This window comes from Hypanus sabinus, chromosome 10 (genome assembly GCF_030144855.1).
Source record: "Hypanus sabinus isolate sHypSab1 chromosome 10, sHypSab1.hap1, whole genome shotgun sequence".
Classification (NCBI taxonomy): domain Eukaryota; kingdom Metazoa; phylum Chordata; class Chondrichthyes; order Myliobatiformes; family Dasyatidae; genus Hypanus; species Hypanus sabinus.
In genome coordinates this window covers 20,648,973-20,673,397 of record NC_082715.1, presented here as the reverse complement: position 1 = coordinate 20,673,397, position 24,425 = coordinate 20,648,973, and the positions used below count along the sequence as shown (strand labels likewise).

Below are 24,425 nucleotides of genomic sequence, written 5' to 3'. Positions count from 1 at the left end.
ATCAGTCAACATAATCAAAGATTTTACCTAAATGTTCTTTCTTTTTCCCCTTCCCAATGGGAAGAAGAAACATCGCTGAAAGTACATACTACCAGGGTCATGGACAGCTTCTAGTCTTTGAAATAACTCTGAAAGTGTGTAGCTTGGGTGGTTGATGGTTGGATGAGTTGTTCTTTGAGAGCATATAATGGTTCTCTACAATGATGAGGTAGATTCTTGAGCTCACAACATACCTCATTATGGGCTTGTACCTTGTATCTTACTCACTACTACATTACAGTTTCTCTCTAACTGTTACACTTTAATTTACCCTTTTATTGTTTTACATTGTACAATGTTAATGCACTGTTGTAATGAAATGATCTACTGTTGTGACGTAAGACAAATAACAAGCTTTTATGAGCTGGCACTGAAGGGGCTATTAAATTAGCTTATCAGTTGTTAATCTCTCCAAAAATGTTCAGTACTTCACTGATTTAAGCACAGTTTGATTTGAATTTGCCTGTAAAGCACCCTGTTGTGTTCCAAGTGACCCTTTAAGGATATTAAATTGTAGAGCACAGGGAGTTTTGCTCTTGTTTTTGTAGCTAACTGCCATCAGTCACTTTTTCTGGTGCCGAGAGCAATTAATGTTTTTATTTCATGCTGGCTTAGTTTCTTTTTAATACTAACTATATATGTTTGGCCTAATGGGCTGGTTGCACACCCTTACTATTAATACCACCATAATGTGCTGATGACTGCTGCCAGTAAGCTACTTTGACTAGGCCTTTTGCAGACAAAAACAAGAGCTTTAGGTACACTACTGTGGAAAAGTCTTAGGCATTTATATATAGCTAGGGTACCTAAGATTTTTGCATGATACTGTAGTAATTCTATATATTGCAATGTACTGCAGCTGTAAAAAAAACCTAATTTGATCATGTATGTCAGTGACGATAAACCTAATTCTGATATGGGTCTCTATTGTGGACTGAAAGTAGGAAGCAGGCAGGAGGAGGGATATAAAACTGAAGTAAGTGCTACACCTGTTCTGCACCTCCTCTCTTACCACCAATCAGAGCCCCAAACAGTCCTTCCAGGTGAGGCAACACTTCACTTGTGAGTCTGTTTGGGTCATCTATTGCATCTGGTGTTCCTGGTGCGGCCTCCTCTACATCGACGAGACCCAACTCAGATTGGGGGACTGCTTCATCGAGCACCTACGCTCCATCCGTCACAACAGCCAGGATCTCCCGGTTGCCACCCACTTCAACTCTGCTTCACATTCCCATTCGGATATGTCCATACATGACCTCCTCTACTGCCATGATGAGGCCAAACTCAGGTTGGAGAGCAACACCTCATATACCGTCTGGGTAGTCTCCAGCCCCTTGGTATGAACATCGAATTCTCCAACTTCCAGTAATTCCCTCCCTCTCCCTTCCCCCATCCCACTTTCACTCTGCCTCCTCTTCCAGCTGCCTATCATCTCTCTCATGATTCTGCCTTCTTCTACTACCCATAGTGCTTTCCCCTTACATTCCTTCTTCACCTCTCCTGCCTATCCCCTCCCTGCTTCCCGTCCCCCACTCCTTGATCTTGCCCCGATTGGTTTTTCACCTGGCACCTTCCACCCTCCTCCCACTTTCTTTATAGGGCCCTTGCCCCCTCCTTCTTCAGTCCTGACGAAGGGTTGACTGCTTATTTCAACGAATGCTGCCCAATGTGCTGAGTTCATCCAGTTTGTTTGTAGGAGGAGGAGAATCATGGTTGGGAAACGGGGAAGGGAGAGGGGAGGGAGTGGGAAGACTATAAAACCATAAGATATAGGAACAGAATTAGGCCATTGAATTTACTCTGCCATTTCATCATGGCTGATACATTTCCCTCTTAGTCTAGTCTGCCTTCACCCATATCCCTTCATGTCCTCAATACTTAATTTATCAACCTCTGCCTTAAATATACCCAATGACTTGGCCTCCACAGCTGCCTGTGGCAGCTTCACCATTCTCTGGCTATAAAAAAAGTCCTCTTCATCTCTGTTTTAACAGGACACCCATTTATTCTGAGGCTGTGTCCTCTGGTCTTAGACATCTCCAACATAAGAAACGTACCCTCCACATCCACTCTATTGAGGCCTTTCTACATTTAATAGGTTTCAATGAGGTCACCCCTCATTTTTCTGAATTCCAGTGAGTAGAGACCAAGAGCCATCAAATATTCTTCATATGACAAGCCATTCGATCCTGGAATCATTTTTGTAAACCTTTGAACTCTCTCAAATGTCAGTACGTCCTTTCTTATGTAAGGAGTCCAAAACTGCTCACAATACTCAATGAAGCCTTATCAGTGCTTTGTAATGTCTCTCATCAGAGAGACGTTCTGTAATGGTCAATAAACGCAATTGTTTGAAATCAAATGACCCTGCCTGGTGTCTCATGGCTGGGTGTGTATGCACCTGTGCCACGCCCTCGTCCCTGGCACACCTTTCCCATGGCACTCAGGCTGCAACATCCTTTGCTCCCACTAGATTTAAAAACTTGCTCTTTACTCCACGTTGACAAATTCAGTACTGTGCAAAGTTCTTTAAGCACTCAAGCTATATACATGTTTTTAACACTTTTACACTGTACCAAATATATTTTATTGCTTTATTAATTGTGGCATTTGAGTTCAAGATGTAGAGCACATTTTTTTCCACAAGAAACTAAGTAGTCATATTTTTGCAATAGATCACTGTCCTCAGTCTCTCAGGAAACCAACATATCAGCAGAATTGGCTATCTCACGTTGCTGCTGAAGCTTGGAAGAATCGTGACAAAAAATTTGCAGAGTTTAAGTCTGAAAGTTTAAGGAAATGGTGCCAACTGCAGCCTCTGAGGATTCAGTATGAGAACCAGCCATGCATCTCATGATTTAATAACTTAATGAGGCTTTGTATAACAAGCCTCATTACTATAATTGATGTAAAAATGCTGTCATGTTCGAACAAACTTGCAGTCATTATTAAATTCCAGTGTTACAAGAAACTGCAGGATGCAAATTGTAGCAGGCATTGATTGAATTATACTACAGTAATGTTTCATTTCCTTGATAAACTCTTTGAAGACAACTTCATAAGATAGAATTGAGATGGTGCCAGCAATCAATGATTCTTTGGGCGACATCTCCCAAATAGCAAATCTCTCTAATTATTTTACTTTTTCAAGCTATTCTGCTTGTTTTCTTTGTCTTATTTGTGTGATGAAAACTGATGGAGCCTGTGACATACAGTTTGGAACTGGATCTAACTACAGCTGTATGCTACATCTGGAGAGCTGCCTTGTGGAGATTAGAGGGGGGGGGGTGGGCGGTGTGTGAACACATCGGAGAACACAAGCTGACTCATGGAAAAGACCAGAGATGAGATGCGGGGTCATGACTGACTACGTTGTAAAGTGGCAAGAGAGTTTGAAAACCCCAGTTGGTGGTCAGTATTGAGGCAAATGTGGAGGGTGTCAGCAACGGCTCCCAACGAAAATGGTCAGCAGCTAAGTCGGCTCATTTGACCCCGGATCGGTGACATTTGGAGTCGGACCTGGGCCGGCGGTTACTTTTTATGGTAGGTCTGAGTTCGTGCGGCCGCACTCCTATGCAGACAAAAAGATACTTACGACATCCTGAGATTTATGTGACCATTGGATTGTACTTTGTACCATTGGTATCCTTCATTTTTTTGGCATTTTCTTTCTTGTGGGGGGGGTGGATTTTGATGCTACTGTCGCTGTTCTTCTCTGTGAGTGAGAGTTGGGGATTGTCGCTGTTAATTCCTGTGGGTGAACAGATCGGGCATTGTTACTGTTGCTGTTTTTTTTTGCAGGGGAGGGGGTTCTGATGCAATTGCCACTTTTTTTTCCAGCAGGGTGGAGATTTTGGGGTCCGTGAGTTTTATTGCTTTGTTTTTTGTTTCATGGGGGTGGTGCTGTCTTTTCTTTCATCAACTCCATGGTCTATCGGCATTCATGGCAGTCTAGGTAAGGCAGGTATTAGAGTTGCATTGTACGTACATACATACTTTGACAATAAAATAAACCTTTGAACCTTTTTTTCGTTAACTTTCTCACAGAAGTGACTTGGCTGTTCTGGAATACACTTTTTAGGCTAACCATTCATTGCTCACAAAACATAATTGTAAATAAGAAAAATGTATATTTATGAATAAAGTATTTGTACTATTTTCCTGTTGTATTGAAAATGTCTAATCAAGACTAAGGGCCAGAATCAGCTCAAATGGATCTGGGGAAAATTTGGAAGGAAGAACAGAGCAGGAGGTAGATGGAGAAGCGGCTAGAGGGACAGAAATGAATGAGTGAGGAGAGAGACAAAGAGAGTTTTCATTGAATGGTAGGACTGGCTTGAAACACCTGAGCCAATTGTTATAGTGCCTTTGTACTTCGTAGCAGCTTTATTTTAAACCCATGAGTGCATGCTATCAAGGCCTGGTGACTTGATTGCCTTTAGCCCCGTTAAAGAGGCATTGAATACCAAAATGATGGCTGCATGAGATTAAATCAACAGAGGACAACTCAGCCATGGATGATCCGAAGCCCAGTTGCAAAAGTAGGAGGGTTGGGTATTGGGTTAGCAACCCCAACCCCTAAAATTGCAAAGCTACAGGAAGGTCAACAGAAGTTCCCTGGAGAAAAATTGAAAGACTGACCCAGGGCAGTGGACTCTAGCAAGCTGCTGTTGGCAGTCTATGCCCCAGCAGTGGTGATGGTCTTCAGTAAGTATATAATAGAAGATGAAAAGCAACTTTGAATCATTGGAATTATATTTTCCATGTAATTCTCATCTCCTATCTGTTTTCCTCTTCTTTGTCTCAAGTTTCTCTGTTGTCTCTGTGCATCTATTTCTGTCTTACTCTGACTCACTCTGCTTCTATGTCTTGTTCCTCTCAGTCCTCTTCCTTAAGCTATTTACTGCACGTGTTCTTGATCCCCTTTGTAAATGCTGCGGGTGATTGCTTTCTGCTTCTGTAAAGTGCCATGGAAAGTTTTACTTTGTAAAGGTTGCAGCCTGGAAATTATAGTGCATTTACATTCAGTGGCAACTGAATGTTTATTTATTTATTTATCTTTGAATTTTAGCGATATAGTGTGGAGAAGGCCTTTTTAGCACTTTGAGCCACACTGCCCCACCCCTGACAAACCCGATTAATCCTGTATCTAATCATGGGCCAATTTATGATAACCAATTAATCTATCCAGTATGGAGGAAACTGGAGGACCTGGAGAAGACCCACGTGATTGGCTGATTAGATATTTTGCATTAACAAGCAGGTGCACAGGTGTACCTAATAAAGTAGCCACTGACTATATTTAATGTGATGCTACAGGAAATGTGTCAATGCTGTGCTAGAATCCCAGGCTTTGAAATTCCTCTGTGCATGACACTTTTACATGGTAAAATAGCCCTACACATACAAACATAAGTACTTCTTCTGTTTTCTCTCTCCACTGGGATTAATTGAACCACAGAAGGAGGGGAGAGAATGGAGGTTAGGCATTGATTGGATGGATGGCTGTAGAGATAATGGACACCCAGCCATTTAACAAGATATTCAAAGTATGTTATTTGGTAGTTGATTGGGGAAGTTTAGTTGAACTTACAATTGGAGGGAAATGCCAATATGTGAGTGGGTCATTTAAGCATTTTGTAGGTGGGAGATGGTTAATGTGGAACATGGAGAATCGAGGAACACACACAAAATGCTGGAGGAACTTAGAAGATCAGCCAGCATCTAGGGAAGTGAATAAACAGTCGACGTTGTTACTATTATCAGCTGATCTCAGTTAGGAAATTCACTATCAACCTTTTAATTAATCAAGGTCAGCACTTTATTGTCTCTGCGCAAATAACAATAATGACATCAGGCCAACAATTTAAAATATGAGCAACACACACAAAATGCTGGAGGATCTCAGCAGGCCAGGCAGCATCTATGGCAAAGAGTGAATAGGTGAAGTTTTGGATTGAGACTTCAATAGATTGTTTCAACTTGTTTCAATAGATTATGAATTATAATTTAAGTTTTTATTATATTTACTTTGATTTGTACTTCAGGGAGTGCAAAGCGCAGAATCAAATATTGCTGTGATGATTGTATGCTCTAGTATCAATTGTTTGGTGACAATAAAGTAAAGATGCTGCCTGGCCTGCTGAGTTTCTCCCAGCATTTTGTTTGTGTTGCTTGGATTTCCAGTATCTGCAGATTTTCTCTTGTTTGTTTTGGAACTTAAAACATGAATTCTACAATTCCCCCTGTACCAATACTCACTCAGACCATGTCTCCAAATTTATAACACCGATATAAGGAATCTCCTTTTAGCCAAATAATTGATCCTTCTCCCAGTTACTGGGTTGGGGGTCTTCCTTGTGATAGTTAGTCTTCAGCATTATTGCCCCTTTGCATTTGAAGTCCCTCATTCTTATACTCTTTCCTTATCAGTTCAAATGTTGCATTTGATCTTGTTGGCTCAAGGTCATCTGGCTGACCTATGTCCATTTCCTATTGGATGTAGCCAACAGCTACACCATTTCATACTTTAGGTGACTTATTCTATTTGACTCTGGTTCAAACCAGGCAAACTGGGTCACCCAAATGCTGGGAGATAATAGTATTACTTCTGCAAACCTGTCATGGTATACAATAAGCAGTTCATCTGAGAATGGTCTCAGGTTTTAAGAGATCTTTAGCAGAAACCTCTTGTGTCTGTGCTCAATTTATGTGATTAAGTTATCCTAGAAGAAGAATCAGTTCATCACAGTTCAAAAAATGGAGGTTACAGAGCAGCTTCAGATAATGGTAGCATCTGTTCCTTCAAGCACATGGGTTGAACAAAGACATCTGGTTTGGTTACTTCCATAGTCCTTGACCCATTTGAGTTCAATGTTTACTTCTATATTTTAATTCCTTTGTGGCCAACAATGTTTTGGGCTGAGACTCTTCTTCAGGACTGGAAAAGAAGGTTGAAGATGCTGAAATAAAACGTGAAGAGAGGGGACAGAGGACCAGCTAGAAGGTGATAGGTGAAGCCAGGTTGGTGAGCAAGGTAAAGGGCTGAAGAAGAAAGAATCTTCTTACCTTCCCCTTTCCCTCTGTTTCTATTCCCCACTCCGGCTTCTCACCTCTTCTCATCTGCCTATCACCTCTCCTGGTTCTTCTCCTTTTTCCCTTTCTTCCATCGTCCAGTCTCCTCTCCTATCAGATTCCTTTAGCCCTTTACCTTTTCCACCCACTTGGCTCCACCTATCAACTTCTACCTTGTCCTCTTTTTTATTCTGGCATCTTCCCCCTTCCTTTCCAGTCCTGAAAAAGAGTCTTGGCCCGAAATGCTGACTGTCCACTCATTTTATTAGATAATACCTGGCCAGCCGAGTTCTTTCAGCTTTTTGTACATGTTACTTTGATTTCCAGCATCTGCAGATTTTGTCATGTTTGTGAATGAGAATAACTTTGTTTTTGGAAGATATCTTTCACAAATTTTGATGATATTTTTCTGAGGAGGTGACCAAAAGTGATAAAGGTGGGGCGGTGAACATTATCTCTGGATTTTAGGAAGCATTTGACAAAGTCCAGCATGGTAGGCTGGATTAGAAGGCTAGAATATATGGGATCCAATGTGAGATAATGAATTGGATTCAAAATTGACAGTGGTATGAGGCAGCAGGTTGGAGCTGCTTTGTTGATAGATGAATGAGGGCAGTATGAGAATAAATATCGCCAGAATGTCTTGGGAAGCAGGACACAGCAGTTGCTAGAAATCTGAAACAAAAGGGAATGTGCGAAATACCCCAACATGTCAGATGGCATCTGTGGAGAGAAAAAGAAACTGAGTTAAGATGGATGATCTTGCGTCATAGGTGATCAAACAGGAGAAGCTGGTGATCAAAAATTCTTGAATTTGGTAGAGTCCTGAGAGTCAAAGATATGGTGTAGAAGATAAGATATCTTCTTATTGTTATTGTTATTGTTCCTAACAATGATGTTGGCTTTTGAACTGTACGGGAACCAAACACAGGGCGTTCAGTGTGGGATGGGGTGGGGGATTAAAGTGACTGGTGATTGGAAGCTCAGGTTCAACCTCACAGGTTGAATGAAGATGTTCTGAAAGTCTAACATGGTGTTTGGTTTCTCTGTCATAATGGAGAGCACTTTGTGAACAGTAAATGTAGAACACTAGATTAAGCTAAGTCCAAGTAAATTGCTGCTTCCTGTGGAGCAAATGTTTTGGACTGTGTATGTTTGGAAAGTATCAAGTATTAGAGCAATTGTATATGTCCTGCAGTTGTACTGCAAACTGATGGAGAAATAAAGTGATTGATGGAGACAGAATGAACTAGAAATCCCAAAATAGTTTGTCCTTCACGATGAGGAATTGTCACCTTTTTCTATATTTGTGCTTCATGCATGGATATATAAACATTCTATTTTACTCAGAGAAGATCAATGTGGGAGTAATGTTCACAGTTGTCTTATCAATTAAAGTTAGCAATTTATGGCTAGCAATTTTTTTTTACAAATTACTGAAGGATTTGTTCTGCTCCAAACAAATAATTATCTTCCCATGAGGTCTTCCATTAAAGTTCTTTATGGGTCATGGATTTGTTAGCTTTGATGTTAAATCAAGCTTATTTTATCTCCAATGTCTCACATATTTAAGACTGGTGTATATTAATGATGCTGACATTTTATAAAGTTGCATGCCCTACATTTTCAGAATGTATAATCTTTCTGCACTCATAAATGTAACATAGGTTTCTAAATTCATTATTTTCTTTGTAATATAAGACAAGTAAAAGTTGCATGCTTTGGAGTAAAATATGCAATTGGATCTATGATTTCCAGACTAGCATACCATTGTTTTTTCTTTCATCTAATTTTTGACTCAATTTTAGGCTAATTGATAGAGGTTGATTTCAATGAATAGCTCCATTAACATTGTACCTTGATAAGGTAAGTTGCTAGAATGGGCATTAGATTATTTTAATCTCAGTTATGCAATTTTTGATGATGATGATGGGTCTCGCTGATCTGTACTTCATTCATCAGGAAAACTTTTATAGTTTGCTCAAACCTAGTTTTCACTCCTTCCTTCCTGAGGACCATTATGATGATTCTCCAAAGCAAATAGGTTGCTAACAAGTTAAATATTAACGTTAATATTTTCATATGATTCCTATCTCTCCCTACCTTCTTCATTTATTCTTGCATTTATCAACTCTAATTTAGCCCTATTTCCCCATTTTGTTCTGTATTCCTTTTTCTTTTTTGTTCTTCCAATTAGGCAAGTCATTTGTTCCCAGATGCAGTATTGACACAGTTGATTGAGTATTTTCATTTTCCATTAATTTGTGCAGTTAATTTACAGTAATCCATACTACAAGCCACTTATTTAATGGGATCTTGTAGTTTTGTCTGATTGTACTCGTATAGTGATTTTTACCATTCATTATCTAGTTTGATGTTTTTTAAAAATGTATTTTAGTTACTTAATTCTATAGACCATGATAAACCATGTGCTAGAAAATATTTTTTTGATTTTAAGTCTTATACAACATCAGTTATCTGCAGATGTGAGTGCATTCAGAAGTGTTATTTGTGAGAATGAATAAAGAACATGCAAAGCAGAACAAACTGTCTTATTTCTTTTGTTTCAGCATCTGGATATTGCAGTAAGGCCAGCATTTATTGCATTTAGAAACTGTTGGCCTGTCACCTGTAGCTAAATGACTGATTCAGCTACCTAAGATGGAATTAAAGTCAACCACATTCATGGGTGTGGAATTGCATATAGGCCAGACTGGATAAAATTGGCAGATTTCTTCATCCAAATGATAGAAGTGAACCAAGTGATAAGCTACTGGATTTTGTGGTCAATATTTCTGAGATTTGTTTCAAAGTTCCATATTATTAATTGAATTTAAGTTATACAGTTGTCATAGTGCATTTTGACCTCCAGTCTCTTGTGTAATTAGTTTAGTCCTCTGGGTTAGTGGCCCAGGAAATTAACAAATGAGCCACAACTATATCAAAGCTGCTAGTACAAAAATGAGGAAAGGGGAAAGGAATCTGTATTGGCATCTATGTTTGGCTAGGATTTTGAAGGGAGCAATTTTCTTACCTGAACCTTATGTGAGACATATTTGCCTCACTAAGGATGCATTTAATGAAAAATGCAACCTGCCGCAGCCTCAGTGGCAATCTCAGATCAGTATTCTAGTAGCTGTCAAAGTTTCTACGAACAGAAACCTTTAGCTTTTAGGATCTTGCTTATAGTAGAAAGCTGGAGATATTTTCAACATCTTCTGGACTGTCATCCACAGTGGCAATATAGAAGTCAGTGGCAATATCTATATAAATGGATGCTGACATAAGCATTAAAACACAGTAGGTATATTTCTTCACATGCCAATCTAAGAAGTTTGGCAATCAAAATGATTACACCTCATCAAATGCCCAGCTAAAACTCAACTTTTCTTGTGTATTGATCAGTTTATTTTGGTCAGTGTTCTCACAAAGAGATAGTAAATTGGTTTATTATTGTCATATACACCGCAGTACTCTGAAAAGCTTTGTTTTGCATGCCGTTCATACAGATCACTTCATTGCGTAGTGCATCAGGGTAGTACAAAGGAAAGGAAATAAGAGAATGAAGTTAGTTATGTCTGCAGGGTAGGGAGACAATAATATGCCATGAAGAGGTCCATTGAGAGGAAAAGAATATGATTAGTAACTCTTGGAGTCTTAGAATTTAGATATAGACCATAAGATGTAAGAGCAGAATTAGACCATTCAGCCCACTGCTCTGCCATTCCATCATGGCTGATCCCAGATCCCACTCAACTCTATACACCTGTTTTCTTGCCATATCCTTTGATGCCGTGACCAATCAGGAAACAATCAACTTCCACCTTAAACATACCCACGGGCTTGGCCTCCACCACATCCTGTAGCAGAGCATTCCACAGATACGCTACTCTCTGGCTAGAAAAATTCCTGCTTACCTCTATTCTAAAAGGTCATCCCTCAATTTTGAGGCTATGCCCTCCAGTTCTGGATACCCTCACCACAGGAAACATCCTCTCCACATCCACCCCATCTAATCCTTTCAACATTCAGTAGGTTTCAAAGAGATCCCCCCCAGTTTCTTCTAAATTCCAGTGAGTACGGGCCCAAAGCTGCCAAACACTTCTCATATGTTAACTTATTCCTTCCCGGAATAATCCTTGTGAACCTCCTCTAGACTATCTCCAATGACAGTACACTCTTTCTGAGATATGGGGCCCAAAACTATTGACAATACTCCGGGTGTGGTCTAACTAGTGTCTTATGAAGGCTCATCATTATCTCTTTTCCCAATCATCCAACTTCCCACTTTCTTTTGCTACCTTATACTTCCTTTCCTTGGCTTTTATGTAGTGAGATTTGGGAATGCACCCAGAAGTCAAATAAACTCACATCCAATGGTGCATGTACTTGACAAAGCCATTTTGGGGAACTTACTGGGGAAACAGGGTAATAAACCAAAGTCCTTGATATCCACAAGCTGGCAGTTCTTAAGTTTGACTAGTAGTCATTGGGAACACAGGAAATCTGCACCGAGTAGTGGTCTAGCCACTTTAGCCAGGATGAAGTCCCATGTGTAATGTTGCACACTGAAGCAGACCATCAACCATCATGTCCCATAAGTCTGGATCCTGCTTCCGTTGATGGTCTCCAGTGAGGTTGCCTTCTTTGCCTTCTTAGCAAGTTCACTTGAGCACCTGTGTCACATAGGAAGTGTCGCCCTGGAAGAGGGGCCATAATGAGCAGTAGATGACTCTGGCAGCTGGAACACTGTGCCCAATGTGCTGTCACTGCTGAAGATGCAAGGCAGTCAGCACTTCCTACCCTTCATACCAAAGTGAGCATAGTAAAAGCACAAACCCAGCATCATCTGTTTCACTACCACAGTCATCTTTATGTTATGGCCTTGCTAATTGGGATTATTGAGGTAGGGTAAGGAGGAGCAATGATGTACAGCTGCCTGGCTGAGTAGAGACTATCAGCCATTTTAGCAATCTCCCTATAGTTCTTTACAGATGCATTAGGGAGGGCTATGTGAACTTGATCAGGCAGTTGCTGTGTGAAGTTCTTTAAAAATAAAAACAAGGATGGTGCTTTCCTGGGACAGACAGCATGTGGTCCATTAGCTCCGACGGCTCGGCATTGCCAAAAATGGGCAAGGAGTGCAGCTGTTTGGTGCACTCAGACTCTGATAGTCCAAAAGTGTGCAAAAAGGTGAGTTTTCAGCGATCAGTATTTATTGTGTTCGGGCAGGTGTTTTAGTAGATTCTCCACTCCTGCAGACATGGAGTGTCAAGTGATGGACCACATAGTAGAATTTGGAAGTATTGGAAGTGATAAGTAGCAGCTTCCAAAGAGTCACCATACTTTTTCTTTTGTTGTTAAGGTTTTATTATGAAACTGTGTGCTGTACCATTTAGAATTGAGATACAATATCATAACAAATGTTTGTTAGTTAGTGTTATCTAATTTTGACATGCCTCTGGTTCACCTACCATTTAATCAGAAAGGTAATGGAGTTGCCTGTGGATATATAAACACAGTTCTGGCACTGCCATGGCTAACAAGAAGTCAAAGCCAACATAAAAGCCAAAAGCAGAGCACATAATAGAACAAAGATTAGTGTAGAGTTAGAGGATTGGGCAACTTATAAAACCCAACTGAAGGTAACCAAAAGAGTCATTAAGAAGGTAAAGATGGAATATGAAAGTAACCTAGGTAATAAGCGGGTACCAAAAGCTTCTTCAGATACATAAAGTATAAAAGAGAGGCAAGAGTGGATATCGTACTGCTGGAAAATCATGTTGGAGGTGCATTACTGAATAAGTGTTTTCTTGGCATAAACGTCACCGAGGATCTCAAGTGGTCTGTACATATCAGCTGTGTGGTGAAAAAGGCACAACAGCACCTCTTTCACTTCAGACAGTTGAAGAAGTTTGGTATGGGCCCCCAAATTCTACGAGCTTTCTATAGGGGCACAATCCTGACTGGCTGCATCACTGCCTGGTATGGGAACTGTACTTCCCTCAATTGCAGGACTCTGCAGAGAGTGGTGTGGACAGCCCAGTGCATTTGTAGATGTGAACTTTCCACTATTCAGGACATTTACAAAGACAGGTGTGTAAAAAGGAACCAAAGTCACCCCAACCACAAACTGTTCCAGCGGCTACCAACTGGGACAGTTTTATGCACTGCAGCATAAAAGTCAGAACCAGCAAGCTCCGGGACAGCTTCTTTTACCAGGGCATCAGACTGCTTAATTCATGCTGATGCAACTGCATTTCTATGTTATATTGACTATCCTGTTGTATATAATATTTATTAGAAATTACTATACATTGTGCATTGCACATTTAGACAGAGATGTAACGTAAAGATTTTTATTCCTCTTGTATAAGGATGTAAGTAATAAAGTCAATTCAATTCAATTCGATTCAACAGTCTTCACTGTGGAAGACTTGAAGTATGGTGGAAATTCCAGGTGTCAGGGGCATGAAGTGTGTGAAGTTACCATAACTGGAGAGAAGGTTCTTGGGAAACTGAAACTGAGGTTTGCAGATAGATAAGTCACTTGGACCAGTTGGTGTACACCCCAGATTTCTGAAAGATGTAGCTGAAGAGATTGTGGAAGCATTAGCAATGATCTTTCAAGAATCACGAGATTCTGGAATGGTTCCAGAGACTGGAAAATTGCAAATGTCACTCCACGCTTCAAGATGCGAGAGAGGCAGAAGACAGGAAATTATGGGCCAATTAGTCTGACTTCATTGTTTATGAAGATGTTGGAGTCAATTATTAAGCAAGTGACCTCAGGGTACTTGGAAGCACATGATAAAATATGCTGTAGTCAACATGGTTTCCTCAAGATAAAATCTTGCCTGACATATCTGTTGGAATTCTTTGAAGAAATAAGAAGCAGGATAGACAAAGGAGGATCAATTGATGTTGTGTACTTGGATTTTCAGAAGCCCTTTGACAAGCTACCACACATGAGGGTGCTTACAAACTAGGAGTCTGAGGTATTACAGGAAAGATTTTAGCAGTGACTGATTGGTAGGAGACAAAGAGTTTAAATGAAAGGAGCCTTTTCTGGTAGGCTGCCAGTGACTAGTGGTGTTGGGACCGAACTTAAATATTTCAAAACAAACTTATAAATCAAAAATGCTGAATTCTGCAGAAATTTCAACTTGACTCTTAGTTTCTGTCTTCTTCGTGCTTTTGGACGAGGATGCCATTTTCTTTAAAGCTTTAAGTTCAAGGTCAAGTTGAATTATCATTCAGACATACATGAATATACTGTAACTAAAGGAAACAGCAAAGCCAAGGTACAAATGGTGGCATGGTAGTATAGCAGTTAGTGAGACATTATTACTGCTCAGGGCAACAGAGTTCAATTCCAATGTTATCTGTAAGGAGTCTGCACACCCTCCGCATGGAATGTGTGGGTTTTCCCCAGGTGTTCCAGTTTCCTCCCACAGTCTAAAGACACACCAGGTAGGTTAATTGGTCATTGTAATGTGTCCTGTGATTAGATTTGGGTTGAAATTGGGATTGTTGGTCATTGCTCGGATGGCGTGGCTTTAAGTGCCAGAAGGGCCTATTCTGCACTGTGTCACTAAAGTAATTTAAAAAATAAGTAGGACATATATGGTTATAATGTCAGAAAAACATAGTCACAAAGAAAATAATATAGCCCAAGTCCTTTAGTGGCATGGCCTATAGATTGATGGTAAGTTGTGTGGTCCTGCTTCTTCTTCCATTGAATGAACACCAGAGGGTGGCAGTGACAGCCCCCTACCCATAAGGAATTCCAGAGTGCCCACAGTGGTGTTTGCTCTTTCCCACATCTCCTCTGGCATCTCTTTCCCTGAGGGGCTGCAACAGGTGACCCCACAGCACGAGAGCCTTGACCTCACCACAATCAAGGCAGTGCAGCCCCTCCTCCCACCGTCAGTCTTGCCAAAAAAACAATGAACCAGTCTGGCAGTATTCTATATTACCAAAAAACTTGCGATCACAATAAAAACGTACAATACAATCTCTTGCACTGCACACCACCTCAGTACAACAATGGTGCGCAATATGTCCAGCTCCATTGCTATTGAACAACTTGCTGAACGGGTAGACTTTCAGTACTTGATGTTCTTGGTATCCAGCAGTGTCTTGTTATCGTAAAAAAGACATAAAGGACGAACAGTACACCTTTGGACCTAGAGTGGCTGTTGTGTCTGACTTTGACGTTGTTTCTTCATTGTAACTTAATCAATGATAGCTCTGTGCAGTTAGATGATGGAGCTGCACCCATGTTTGCCAATAATTATTTTTCATCTTTTCCTAGCAGAGCGAGAGAGGTAGATTGATGTGTCTAATGGTTGTGAATAAGTTTCAGTGTTTACATGAAGAAATAAGACTTGTAGCAGTCCTAAGTGTGGGAAGGTGAAGTAAACCATTTAAAGTTGGAGCCAGGTCCTAATTATCATAGATTTTAAGTAGGTGATTGAGGTAAGTTGTATTGAACAGTGTTTGACACTAGCAGTCTTATTAGTAAGAAATGTCTTCCGAAGATGTGTTCATGGGAATGACTTCATTAAGCATGTTACAGCATTGTATTCGTTCCTTAATATGGCACTTGGTATTGATATTGCCAGTGAGTAATTTATTTGTTATGACTCTTTATTGTAAATGTTTCCTTGAAATAACAGGACACCTCTCCTAATTTCTACGTCCTTCAAGAAGGCTTTCAATGGAATGTAGGGAAACTACAGAATATTTAGCTTCTTGTATTAAAGCTTTCTTGAATGTCTCCAGGGCAAGGAGTTCTAACATTTATTGTGCCATCCTGTAAGGCTTGCAGGTTGTTTATAAAAAAGTGCAAGATAATTTTAAATGATACAACTTACTAACAAAATTGCACTCCTGGCTATTCCAATGAATAGAATTGTTCATGTTGAGAGCTTGTAAAGTTTAAGTGAATGAGCAAGCAGCACAAATTTGATTATAATCCCAAATGACTGCAAATCTGGTTCATTGTTTAATTGGTGGGACTGATGGAGGGGGAGCTGGTTGTTGCATGGACCAGGCCTTCGTGCCACAGCATTTCCTGTTACAACCACCCAGGGAAAGGAGGAGCCGAAGGAGCTGTGAAGGGGAGTACAGAGGTGCGGCAAGCGCACTGGAATCCAGCTGGCTGGATGTCCCATCGGTGCTGCCCTTCAGTGCTCTTTCTCTGGAAAGCAAGCTGAATTGCCTTCATCTGCCATTGTCCCAGCATGAGACAAGCTGGATTGCCTTGGTCTCCAGCTGACCCAGCACAAGATTAGGAACTGTTGTGTGCTTGTTCTTGCAGAAATGTAACTCCATGACAACATCCCAAGCACCATTAATCTTCAGGCCATGCCACTTAGGGACTTATATTATTATGCTAGTATTTTGTGTCTGCATGTGCTATCAGATCTCTGATGTATCCTGAATGCCTTTGCCAAAGCATATAGAACCTAGGGTTTCAAATGTAAACAAAAACACCGGTCCTATATCAGCCACTGCCCAACTAGCTGTTTATTTGACTCTCAATGGAAGTTGATGATATTGCTCTTGAAGATGTAGATCACTTTTCCTACCGAGGCAACATTCTCTCCTCAAAAGCAGACATGGACTCAGATTAACCACTGCCTGAGTAGTGCTGGTGGAGCCTATGCAAGATTAAGGAAAAGGGTCTTTGAAGAATGTGATTGACTGGTCCAAACAACACTTTTGGCTACAGAGCGGCTGTCCTCTGACATTACTGTATGGAGCTAAATTATGGACCACCTACAGTAGGGACTGGAAAGCCCTGGAACAATACCACCAAAGATCTTTGGGACAAACTTGAACTTGAATTCAACAGAAGTTGTGACAGGACAGCTTCAAAAATCTCATTGCATCGATTTTCAACTAATCATAAATATTTTCTTTATTAGTTTGAGAAATGTTACAGGTCTGTAAACAATAGAAGATAACATTGATATGTCTTGGAAAACTAGAAAGAAATGAGATACTGCAGTTGTTGGAAATGCTGAAATAAAATGTTGGAAATATTCAGCATATCAGACAGCATCAGCAGAAAAAGGAACTTGTCTTTTCATCAGAAGTAGTAAAGGTATTTTCGAAGGTGGTGTAAATAAGAAAAAAAATAAAATCTTAAAGAGAAGAATAAAAAAAAGTCCTATTCAGGTCTCCTTAATATGCAGCCTCCTTTCAACAGACATCCTCTGGACTTGTCAGTCAATCTATTTTCACATCAGCACACACCTTCCCTTTTATTCTTCTCATTCTTGTTACCCTTAATTTCTCTGCATCTTTTAAAAGTTGTCGAATTTAGAAGTTATCCAAGATCTAATAAAAGGGTCATTGACCTATCCAAGATCACAGGTATGAGAACATTAAAATACTATCTTAAAATTTATCAAACATGTATTGTTGAAAACCCAGTTGTGGATGTTTACAAATTATAATTACCAACTATGGCTGAATAATTGGTAGATGTCTTTTATAGTGATTTGAATGATAATTGGCAATCAGGCTTTGCAATAATGCAACATGCTCATGTATGTCTATGTTAAATTCTGATATTGTGTGTTCATTCATTATATTGACTGGATTCCTATTGGGGAGAAAAGTCTTACGTAACCCTTGACAAACAAAGTCTGAAATGTTTCATAAATTACCAGCGTAATGGTATGTAGAAATTACTGCAACCAGATTTTGGTGCCAATATTAGTATATACAATGATTTACAACAGTTCTACCAGTAAGAAATTTCACAAATGTATACAGAGCAATTGAAAGGCATCACTTGTAGTCAATAAAATAAATTAATAACAATAAATACTTGTAAACTAAAGTATATATGCTTTTATGAAATAACAAATATGTCAAATATAATATAATTTTATTGCAGAGTTACCCATTTATGAATCAGGAACAGTTGCAGATTATAATAGGAAGAATGGATCCCAACCAGGCAAAGGAGGTGAGTCTGGCATTATTCAATATCTATTGTTATTATCATGGATGTCAATATTTCTGGGTGCTTTTCTGTTGCACTGACAGTAAAAAGTAGAGTGAACAAATTAATGTTCCCTTAACTTCAGTAAGTATGATACTGCTGCCTTCTAGATGAAATTGCCATATTTTCAGTGTGAATTAACCATTGGTTATGAATATTAATGTTATTAACCACCATTAATATCACTAGACGTTATTATTAACAATGAAGGTTGATGTGATTCAGCTTCATCCTAGAAGTCCAGTTCATTGGTTAATTGATGTGAAGCTTTCTTTTTAAGGTTCGACAAGATGCTTTGCACACCCTGTGCTGTGCTCCTCCATCTGACGTATTGAACTGTGAAGACTGGGGAACTCTCTGCAAATACCTTGCAGCAGCTCTTTCTGATCCAGACCCTACGCTAAATGTAATAAGTTAAAACTAAACCCTTAGAATTTACTAAACACTGGAAGTTACTACTTGGTTGGGAACTATTTTACGATTTTCTTAAAGTAACTTTTCATTAACTGATTAATTGCTCTCTTTTGTTGTCTACTGTTGAAAACAACAGAATATATTAGGGCCCATAGCCATTTTGCTACAAGTGTTTAAGTGTTGTAAACTTGCATTCTCAAAAGTATTATAAGAATTAAAGAAAATTGGATTTGTGCAATGAGTTACAAATACTGTATATGGCATCATGATTACATATTGGCACTTTAAAAACTTATTCTTCTGCTGTCTTGTGGAGAATAGAATCTATTGGGTGGCTAACAGATGGTTAGCCTTTTAACACTTTTTTGTCCATTTTTCCAATCTGTCTTAAGTTCTGCTGCAATGGCATTGCTTTCTCAACACTACCTATCCCTCCACCTAGCTTTGTATCATCCGCAAACTTTTCCACAAATCCATCAATTCCATTACCTAAACCATTGAAAAGTAGTGGCTCTAATACTGACCCCTGAGGAACACCATGAGTCACTGGCAGCCAACCAGAAATGGTCCCCTTTTTTCCCACTCACTGCCTCCTGCCTGTCAGCCATTCCTCTATCAATGCCAGTATCTTTCCTGTAACACCAAAGGATTTTATCTTGTTAAGCAGCCTCATGTGTGGCATGTTATCAAATGCCTTCTGAAAACTTTTAACTGATTTGTCAGGCAAGATTTCCCTTTGCAGAAACCATGCTGACTTTGACTTATTTTATCATTCGTCTCCAAGTACCCTGAAACCTCATTCTTAATAATAGACTCTAACACTATGCCAATCACTGAGGTTAGACTAACTGGCCTATAACTTCCTTTCCTTTGCCTTCCTACCATTCACGTGGGAATGTATTGGTAATGTAGAAAAAGCCTGCTATTTCTGAAGCAAAACACCATTACACAATAAAGCTTAGAGTTTTGAAATAGGGACTGAATAATTTGATTTTATTTGTTTAAATTTTTTTTTGAATTGCAATAAAGGTGACTGTTGGCATTGTAATGTAAGAAATATGATACAGACAAATTTCTCAGCCCACATTTTTAAATTGAGCGAGTTCACCTTTTTTATTTGTTCAGTGCTGAAAAATAAATTGAGTATTCAGTTTTACAAGGTGAATGGTATGTGTATTGATTGCAGAGAATGGCAATGAAATTAAAAATAATACCTAATATTCCATACTCATTTCCTTCAGGATAAAGGCCTTCGATTCTATGCAAAAACATTTTCGTCATCAACATTCAGTATATCAAGAGAAATCTACACAAGCCTGGGTATGATAAAACTTATTTGCAAGTTTTTGAGAAAATAGATCATGACTAAAAATAATATATTTGTGGCTAGTTGAGAAGGTGCTCTCATAATAATTTTAAAACATTTTAATATGTATAAATAGAAAAGTATTCAATCTGGCATTATTGTATATATTTCATGGAGTCGTTCTTTGAAATCAAATGGAAACCAATTTAATGTCAATGAACTAATGCAACAATATCACAAAACTACTGTAACATTTGAAGCTAAACTGAATTGGAAATGAAGACACGAAAACATTTTTCATTTTTGTTGTTTAGTTCCAATTTGATAGTTTACATTAGTGGTTTAATTTTTGGTTATTTGCAGTAATTAATTAATTATTTCATTGTAAATGCAGATGACTTTTAATTAACCTACTATTTGAAACTGTTGCACAATGACATGATTAGCTTATCACACTTTTTATAAATTGAAAACATACATTATTATTAGTTATGTTGAGGTTGATCACACATGCAGAGATTAACCCTGGTCTAGAAATTCAACTACATTGCAGCAAACCTATGTCTACCATATGACCAATTCATCAGAATCAGGTTTATTATTACTGGCATATGACGTGAAATTTGTTAACTTAGCAGCAGCAGTTCAATGTAATACATAATCTTAACAGAGAGAAAAAAACAATAATAATTAAAATAAAAATAAAAAATAAATAAACAAGTAAATCAATTACGTATATAGATTAGATTTTAAAAAGCTTGCTAATACAGAAATAAAGTATATTAAAAAAAATGAGGTAGTGTCCAAAAATTCAATGTCCATTTAGGAATCAGATGGCAGAGGGAAAGAAGCTGTTCCTGAATCGCTGAGTGTGTGCTTTCAGGCTTCTATACTTCCTACCTGATGGTAACAGTGAGAAAAGGGCATGCCCTGGGTGCTGGAGGTCCTTAATAATGAATGCTGTCTTTCTGAGACACCGCTCCCAAAAGCTGTCGTGGGTACTTTGTAGGCTAGTACCCAAGATGGAGCTGACTAAATTTACAACACTCTGCAGCTTCTTTCAGTCCTGTGCAGTAGGAATGCTCTCCATGGTACAACTATAGAAGTTTCTGAGTGTATTTGGGAACTTGAAGCTGCTCGCTCTCTCCACTTCTAATCCCTCTATGAGGATTGGTATGTGTTCCTTCGTCTTACCCTTACTGAAGTCCAGAATCAGCACTTTCATCCTACTGACGTTGAGCGCCAGTTTCTGGCTGCGGCATCGCTCCACTAGTTGGCATGTCCCACTTCTGTATGCCTCTCATTGTCACCTAAGATTCTACCAACAATGGTTGTATTGTCAGCAAATTTATAGATAGTATTTGAGCTATACCTAGCCACATAGTCTTGTGTATATAGAAAGTAGAGCAGTGGACGAAGCAGCCATTAAACTAATTCACCATGGTGGAGCAAGTGGAGAAAATTGTCAAATTGTTCATCTGACAATCAGTTCTGGATAAGCAAAACACCACTCTTAGCAATAATCAGGAAGTCAGATCAATTATCTTCGGCACCCATTACAAAATGTACCTCAACTCCACGCATGAGCATCTTCCTGAGAAAAATCAGAGGCTGAACCAGACTGTTTGGAACCTTATCACAATTAATTCTTGGATCACGGTTCTCTCTTAAGTTTTGCAGTAATGTTCCTTCGCATATAACTTTTGTTGCCGCACAGCTGGAATTTTCTTTTATGTAATGTCAATATAAAGTGCCAGACAGTTTTCAGGGATGTAAAAGTTTCCTGCTCTGAACAACGGTTGCTCTGTGAAGCTGTGAAAAAAAAACTAGATGGAATGTTGCCTGGGATGATAACCATTGATGTATCTACAATATGACATTACTAAGGCCTTTTATTTAACCTCTGTAACAATGTCTACTGTTCCACTGCCTTAACTTACCTACAATTGAAACTATTATCCTCATTTTTATTACTTTCAGATTTAACTATTCTTATACACTCGTGATTGCTCTCCTCAGACATGTAATTAACTAAAGCACCATGTACTAACTCCCATTAGCTCCTGTAATTTCTCATTTCACTATCTTTCATTGGTTCTCAGGTAAGTAACATTACCTTTCTCGAGTGCCATTTTCAGATCTCTTTAACGCAGTGGTTCCCAACCTTTTCTGTGCCCCACACCCCTAGGAAATGTTTGATTAATGTTTGCACCCCCTACAAAAGTAATATCACATTTGAAGATGAAGACGTCTAATTTCTAATTTTTGAACCACAGATTGAACCACATACGATACTGCAGGTGAACAAATTGAACTTTAAAAAATAAGCTTTTAACTCAGTGCATAAAATGCAAATATAAATTGAGTAATTAGATTCTAATTTATTCAGAAAAAATTGTAAACAGTAAAATCAATCCCAATTGTGAACATAAAATTCAATGACTTCCTTGCTCCTGCTTCTCATTCATGATTTTGTCAAAACATGGAACTTTCTTGCTGACTGCAATCCGCAGGTCTGCCTGTGGATTCAGGCGATTCCTAGATTTTGTCCTGATTGACAAAAGAGAACTGAATCCAGATTCACACAAGTATGTTGTTGCAAATGGAACGAGGACACGGAGTGCTTTTCCTCCAAGTCTTGGGAACATATCCAGTGCTGCACAACAAAACTCCTCCAAAGTCTTGCTTTCAAATTGCATTTCAAGAACTCGATTTGTCCGCAGATCAATAAGATTTTCCTTCAGCTCTTCATCATCTGACATTTTCTCCAAATTGTAGGAATATGGATTCATGATCCATTCTTCTGAAAACTTCAGGTCTCCAGCGGCAAAATATCCATCAAACGATTCTGACAACATTTCCAAATGAGCCACAATTTCTTCACGCACAGTAGGAGGTATGGATCCGGTATCATCAACCATCTCTTCTAGTGAAGGAAAATTTAAGAGACTGCCTGTTTCCATCCTTCGACGCCAAAGATGTAACTTTTCTTTTTTCACAAGCCTTCGATATGTTTATCCCTTTTCCTTGAAGAGAAACACTCAGATCATTCATATAAGTGAAAATGTCAGCTAAGTAAGCCAGCATTTGGGCAAATTCCTGTGATTCCATTGCCCCAACCAGATCACATTCACGCTCCTCCAGAAAGACTTCTTCCTGCATTTCAAAGAAGCTTGTCCTCGTGACAACCAACAGACTTCTGTGTGGAAAAGCAAAACTGAATGCTCACTTCCCAGATCCTCACAAAATGATTTGAAGATGTGATGGTTCAAAGCATGCTCTCTAATCCAGTTGTTGATCTTCACACAAGTATCAAGGACTTTCTTCAAATTTGGAGGCAATATTTTTGATGCCAAAGCATGCTGATGAAGAAAAGAATGGGTAACTTGCAAGTCTGGAATCTCCTTTTTCATCAATGCAGAAAAGCCAGATTTATTTCCAAGCATTGCAGGGGCCCCGTCAGTGCACACAGAACCAATGACTTTGATATCTAAATCATGTTTGGCAAAGAAGTCTTTCACCAGCTGCATTGCATCCTTTGTAGTTGTTTTTGTTTTCAGATCTTTACAAAACAGGAAATCTTCCTTCACAGCACAATCATTGACATACCTCACTAATGTGATGAGTTCACTACAACTGGAGACATCAGTTGACTCATCCAACTGAATAGAGATTTCAAAAGGGCTAGCTCTGACATCTGAGATGACTTGGTCCAAAATATCTTCACTCGAATCATTGATTCGGTTGTGAATGACGTTATTTGATAGGGGCACCTGTTCAAATTATTTTCTTGCTTCTTTGCCCAGGATAATTGTTGCCATTTCCAGTGCACATGGCTTGATGAGATCTTCCACAATTGTATGGGGCTTCTTGGATTTGGCCACTTTATATGTCACTTGGTACGAAGCAAGAAGTAGTGGTTTCTCAACAGAAACAAAACCTAATTGTGGAAGAGTTCCTTGTGAATCAAAATGAGCTCTTTTGATTTTCAGTGACCCAACATCATGTTCTTCAACATCAGCTCCACCATGCTTGCTCTTGAAGTGCTCTTGAAGTTTGGATGGCTTCAGGTTTAAGTTAGAAAACACAATGCTAGAAAGAATGCATTGGGGTTTTTGCAAGCCATCATTTCCTGTTGTGCAAGTGAAACCAAAGCACACATAGTCATAATTCCATTTCCTTCTTTTTGACATGATGAAGGGTTAAGGGTAAAGAGAAAAATATGAGCTAATAATAGAAAAACTATCTAACTAAGTCAGGGATGACTGCTTTACTCAACCAGACACGCCTATAGCAAAGTATCATGAGAAATACGCTTTTGACTATTATATTATGATATTATCTGCAGTTAAGCCAAGATAAATCATCAGGTGGAATTGCTACGGGGACACGACCTGACTTTTTAGGCCACTCTCTACTGAAATTACCCACCTATTTCCAATGATTTGAACTCCTATCACGATTCAAAGTCCTTGGTGCAAACCATGATTTTCAACTTCTCAACTAGCACAATTCAAAATTATCAATGATTTAAGAAAAAAACTTTTTACAAGGAAAAAAACCTTTGAA

At 39.0% G+C, this 24,425-nt stretch overlaps 1 protein-coding gene across 4 annotated transcripts in view; it reads left to right on the top strand.

Moving 5' to 3' along the window:
- Window positions 1-24,425, top strand: part of tbc1d32 (TBC1 domain family, member 32) — a 210,966-nt gene that overhangs the window by 48,885 nt on the left and 137,656 nt on the right. For all 4 annotated transcript variants that reach the window (XM_059981480.1, XM_059981481.1, XM_059981478.1 and 1 more), the window contains exons 5-7: window positions 18,029-18,100; window positions 18,417-18,542; window positions 19,792-19,870. In XM_059981480.1, coding sequence (XP_059837463.1) covers window positions 18,029-18,100; window positions 18,417-18,542; window positions 19,792-19,870 — 277 coding nt within the window. The remainder of the gene's footprint in view (window positions 1-18,028; window positions 18,101-18,416; window positions 18,543-19,791; window positions 19,871-24,425) is intronic.